Genomic DNA, 6,000 nt, shown 5'->3' with positions numbered 1-6,000 from the left:
GCTGAGCTTCTTTGTAGAAAAGCATTTGCCAAATGAGGTAATTTTTTATTGCCATGCTATTTAGGGCTGGTACCAAATAAAATGCATCCTATTTTAATTATTGTGATAGAACTAAAGCAATGCAATTTCCCTGCTGTCTCAAGTTCTAACATGTCAAATCTATAGCTGTATTTGTATAAAGGTGCTTTAACTGGGATAGCTATTCCCATACAGCAAGGAACATCATCATTTGGATGTGTCATCTTTATAAAGACATAGTTATATCCACCCTTTTACCCTCTTTTAGCTTTTTTTTTACATTGCCTTCTCCTCCCACAATAGGATTAATTGAATAGAACTTGCAGAGCTGGCTTTGGCATAAAGAAAATGAATTGTTGCTGCCTATACACTTACACAGGTGTGGCAATCACAGGAAGCAATAATGTACATGCATATAAGCTGACTTTGAAGTAGAAGATGCTGTAACCAAAACAAGGGTACGTATGTTTAATTCTAACACCTGCAAATTGAAGTGCAGGCAATATTAAGGACTAGAATATATTTTCTATATATGAGAGCTCAGGAATATGTAATAGGAACAGCTCTCACAGGGAGGAAAGAGAACTACAGCTTTTTCCTGTGGGCAAAAAGATTATGCACAACTCCAGAAGCAACTGGAGGCAGACATCACCCGTGGCATTAGAGCAATCTGAGCCTGACTACAAATGCAAAGCTTAGGGGCTGCAGGGGAAGCAACTACAAAGTCTTCAGAGAAACCTGGGGACACAGCTGCTAAAGTTCATCTGCTGGCTCTATGAGATAACTAGCAACACATTACAGGGGGAAAAATCCCAGGGAAGTGAGGCACCTGAAAAAGGAACCTTTCAGTGTTCAAATCCCTTTGTGAATACAGCATGTAGCCTTCCTGCATCAGTTATGTTCAATATCCACTATGATTTCCCAAGATTGAACTGAGCTGTATCACTTAAGGTAAAACCAATTTATTTTTTACTAATCTGTCCATCATTCTGAGTATTTGTGTGCCTCTTAAATAAACATAAAATAGTTTTGAGCAGGGGGCTGACATTTGTATATGTACAATGGGTAAGATGATGCCCAGGCAAAGCCTCCAAGCTCAGCTACAACACAACTAAAATAATGTGTAAATTACATTACTAAACAGTAAAAAAGTTATATAAATGGTTTATTTCATAATAATAGCAGTCTTCTAAATTGTGTAAGTTAATGGATTTGGCAAATGTTATCTTCTGCCACCAAAAAACAGGACAAAGCAGTTTTTTAAAAAACTGTGTAACTGCCCAGTATCAACTTTCTGAGAGTCTCATTAGTCCCTGTTGGAAAAGAGGCCATTTATTTTAACACTTTGGTTGTTGCTTAAGAGGTTTTACATAATTGTTTGTACTAGATATCAGGAAATTGTTTGAAGGATTTGGGTGAGCCCAAAAAACCTTCTTCACTTCTCTTGCACTAACTACATAGATCATTCTTATTTCTTGCTCTAAGGAGAGTACAAACCAGAAACAGCCTTTTTAGTGTTTCCTTCATGTTTATTTTTTTCACCATTAACACTCAGCAGAAACAGTGTTGTTCACTTTGGGTAAAACAAAAATTACCTAGTGATTACCCAGTGTCCCTACAAACTGTAGGGACAAACTTTTAACACAGTATTTAATCACGTGTGGGTCTGTTTCTTTCCATATATAGTTTTCTTTTCCTTTTTCAGCCCATACAACATTCCTGTTTAGTAAATTTTATAGGAAAACCAAAGCCATGTTGATGTGTTCTTGTAACAGCTTGCTGTCAATTTCTTGCAGCTATCCTTTCTCTTGAAAATAAAAATACACAAAGTGAAGTGACAGGAATAATTACTATAGCATCAAGCGTTCCTAGTTTCTTTGTGGCCTACAGAGACATCAAAATAGTAAATAAAATTTACACCAAATAGCCACATTTTGTATTATGATAAACATATTAGTGGTGTAAAACATGCTAATTCCACTGAATTTAAAAACAGTAAATAGCACTATTAATAACACCTGCAGAATTTGCCCTCTTGTTATCAGAACACCTATACCATTTCTGCCTTCTCTATCACCACTATCAGTTCTAACAGCTGCGATTTAGCTAGGTAATCATTTAAATAAAATAAGTACTTCCTTTATCTTTTTCACAATGAAAGGTGTTCCAGATTCCCATTTCAACAACAAAGAAATCCTTGGTGGTATTTTAAGGGCTCAATTAGAGCTACTTATTACTTCTGAGTTCCTCCATTACCTTTCCCCACAAGCATGCTTAAACCTCCTATTGCAATTATTAATATGCATATGTTGACAGGGATATGTTTGTAATATTTATGATATTAAATGGTGATTCCAGTACAGGCTGTCACTTGTTTGAGTGGAGAGAATGCAATCAAAGGATGTTGCAAACTCTGCTATTGACATCTGCTGTCCACATTCACCTCAGAATGGCTTTGGTAGGCAGGGTTGCACAACAGTTACCAAATGGGTGGAAAGGACAGAAGTGCTAAGTGGGTGCAAAGTCATCAGGAGCAAAGAGCCAACAAGGATTCATCAGGAACCTGCAGAAGAAAAAATGGTCCTGAATGGTCACTATTTTGGGGTCTCCACCTAGGGACATCTAGCTTACAGTCCATCACTCCCCATACTGTTTGTTCCCAGCAAGCACCAGCTGTCAGTGACTGCTGCCATCTACTACAAAGTCAAACCTCCAAGTTCTTGTCTACCTTTACAGCAGTAGGACATTCTGGCTGGCTACTGATGCCTCTTTTTTTTGTGTAGCAGGGGAGGTACAGGTTACAGTAGTTAATCCACTAATGAGGAGGTGTGGTGCCTTGACAGTGCTGCTAGGGGAGGGTTAAAATGCCAGAACTCAAGGTTGAGATCAAGAGCTAGGGAAGAAGGGACAAGACTCTGAGGAAGAGGTAGGGGTCAGCAACAGGAAATGAAGCCAGAATGATTTTGACAAAGAAGAAAATGGAACTCTGCAGGGTCATTTCTCCTTTCATATAAGAGGGACAGAGAAAGTGACAAGACTTTCAGAACAGAAAGTTCAACCAAAAAAAAAAACAAAAAACCAAAACAAAACAAAACAAAAAAAAAACAAACTGGACAAGCACAGTATATAACTGAAGAAATAAGTGCCTCTTGCAGCTGCTTTTTCTCTACCTCTCTGGTCGGAGTGTATACTTTTGCCTCATACACCTCCTACCTTCTGCAGTTCTGTTAAAGGCCCTTTTCCCCTGCCTCATCTGCTGGTTAAGTAGTGTTGCTGTTGATGCACTCAGAGATGGCACCAGAAATTATGGATTTATACTGTACAAGGTATGGAGATGGCAGCCAGTACTATACCAGAGCAGGAGAATGTTGGGGAAGTGGCAACGTGTTTTGCTCAAACGTTTTACGCTCCCGTGGTTACAAAAAGTTGTTGTGCACAACAACGCAGTGCGTAACAAGATGAAGAACTGTGGCATGGAGGAAGCCCACAGACACCCTTAGGTTTTCTTCCACACATAAATTGAGAATTTGGTCCTCCACAAACAAGTTATGATGCCTGCAGCATCAGAAGAATTCCTTTCCACCTCTGCTACAAAGGAAACTAGAGAACTCAGAAAAAAACATTACAATTATATCTTTGTTGGGCACAATACGTGCCTTTGGTAGGGATACCTGATGGGATAAAAACAGCATCCACGTTATTCTTTCCCCACTCTCTTCCAGACATTAAATCAATGCTGGAGTTATGGGAATCTACACATTCATTATCCCTCCAGCTGGAATCAAAACATGAGTGCATGAAATGCGGTGTTCAACATCTTTTTTCTGGGTTAAAATTCTTGTGCAAACTAAATGTGATTGTTTAATCTATCTTTTGACTACCACTCAGATAATCAGAGGGTAAAAAGCATTACTTGTGCTGACTGAATGAAGGGAAAAATTCACTGACTTGGTATTGGCTTTAAAATCATACCAGATACTAGGACCTATAGAAGAGCAACTTTTCAATAAACAAGTTCATGCTTGACAGTGAAGTCATCAGGTATCCAAGGTCCTGCTCCGGAACATGGGTTACTGATCAACCTGGGTCACTAAAAGTTCAGGTTGTCTGTCTTGTACTTTGCAGAGAGCATGGCTGTTTTAAGCACTGCTTCTGAAGCGGAAAGATAGAAATATCTCATGCTTGGGTTTGGTCCAGGTAACACCAGCAGGTCTGTTTGACCACAGCTTATATATAATACAGGACAGTAAAGGAAAATGTTATCTGTCTTCACCCCTTCAAAATATTAATTGAAACACTGACATTTTACTGCCAGTTAGGCTACAAGCTTTTACAAGTTAATACCAACACTCCTTGAAATACCCATGAGTCTAGAGCAGAAATTACACCTGTTTTGAGCTTTAAATAAATGTTTCAGATTTCTCATGCATATAATCTTACTAAGTTTCTCCTGGGTGACACTGCATTTTGATTCATTGTGGAGATTATTACCTGCACCTCCTGTGCAGGTGCTGCAAGACCAGAGGTGAATGTCAGATGGTAATTTCACCAGCTCTGTTATGTTTTAAAGAAAATAATAATGGAATGCTGCTATAAAATCACAGGAACACACATATCAACTACACTACAGCACTAAGTGCCATATCTGGTCTTTTCTTAACCACCTCCAGGGACAGTGATTCCACCCTGGGCAGCCTATTCCAAGGTCTAACCACCCTTTCTGTGATGAAATTCCACCTGATGTACAACCTACACCTCCCCTGGCCCAGGATTGTGTCCTCTTGTCCTGTCACTGGTTACCTGGGAGAAGAGACTGACCCCCACCTGGCTACAGCCTCCTTTCAGATAGTTGTAAAGTGGTAAGGTCTCTCCTGAGCCTCCTTTTCTCCAGGTTAAACGCCAGCTCCCTCACCTGCTCCTCATAGGATTAGTGTTCCAGACCAGTTTTGTTTCCTTTCTCTGGACTTGCTCCAGCACCTCAAGTCTCCTTTGTGGACTGAAGAGCCCAGAACTAGACACAGTACTTGAGGTGCGGCCTCACCAGCAGAATATAGGGCAAGTGCTCTGTATAGGGGAAAATGATGTATCTGAGCAAGAAATAGCACCTTAGAAGCAAATCACACTTGCAAATGAGGAGTTTTCTCAGAAACACCTGGCAGGGTGAGGGATGGGAAGAGCGTGAAGCAATAAATTCCTGGGAGTTTATAAGAGCTGCTAATTAAAGGGCCGGGAAGACAGCCCCAAAGCGCCGGGCTGTGGCCGGGCCAGACGCTCCAAGCTCTCCGCTGCCGGGCGCTAACTCAAACCTTCCGCGGCGGCCCCGCCCGCCGGTGCTGCGCGGGGCGCGCCCGCCCGCGGAGCCCGGCCCGGCGGCGCGGAGCGGAGGCGGAAGCCGCGCCGATGAGCTGTGCGCGCTGGGCAGCGGCTGTGCGGAGCCCCGCGCTGTGCCGAGGTAAGAGCGGAGCGGCCCTGCCCTGGCCCCGCGAGGATGTGGGGACGGGGCGCTGTCACCGCCCTGGCCGCGCTGGCCGCGGCCCTCTGGCTGCGGCGTGACGAAGGTACAAACCTCCGAGCGCCGGCCGGGCGGGAGGCGGGGCCGGGGGGCGCCGGGTGCTGCCGGAGCCCGCGGCGGTCGGGCCGGTGCGTGCTGCCCGCGGGAGGAGAGGTCCCCGCGCCAGGCAGCGCGGCCGGGGGGAGGCGGCGGCGGCCCGGTGACGCTCCCGCCGGAGAGCAAAAGCAAAGCCAAGGGGCAGCAGAGGGGCCCGGCACGATGCAGCCCACCCCCGCCTGCCGCGGGGGCCGGCTCACCTGCTCCGCGGAGGGACGGCCGGGGGCGGGGGAAGCGCTGGCAGACCCGACCCCCAGCACCGCCGCAGGGTCTGCCTTGGGCAGCGGCTGCCGGGTCCCCCCGGGCCTGCGGGCGGCGCCGGCTGCGGCGCGGCTGCTGTGGCGGCCTGCAGGGGCAGCGCTGCCGCGCGTGTG

The 6,000-nt window shown here is 44.9% G+C and overlaps 1 protein-coding gene across 4 annotated transcripts in view; it reads left to right on the top strand.

Annotated features, from left to right (window-relative positions):
• Positions 1–5,377: 5,377 nt before the first annotated feature.
• The window catches only part of NAXD (NAD(P)HX dehydratase), a 51,179-nt gene continuing 50,556 nt past the window's right edge, over positions 5,378–6,000 (top strand). For 2 of the 4 annotated variants that reach the window (XM_077781582.1, XM_077781581.1), the window contains exon 1: positions 5,483–5,576. In XM_077781582.1, the coding sequence (XP_077637708.1) occupies positions 5,507–5,576 (70 nt within the window). In that variant the 5' untranslated portion in view covers positions 5,483–5,506. The other 2 variants (XM_021545608.2, XM_021545606.2) reach the window with 2 other exon arrangements.

The sequence above is a fragment of the Lonchura striata genome, chromosome 2, assembly GCF_046129695.1.
Source record: "Lonchura striata isolate bLonStr1 chromosome 2, bLonStr1.mat, whole genome shotgun sequence".
Lineage (NCBI taxonomy): Eukaryota > Metazoa > Chordata > Aves > Passeriformes > Estrildidae > Lonchura > Lonchura striata.
The sequence above is the reverse complement of the archived record's forward strand: the minus strand, read 5'-3'. Positions and strand labels throughout refer to the sequence as shown.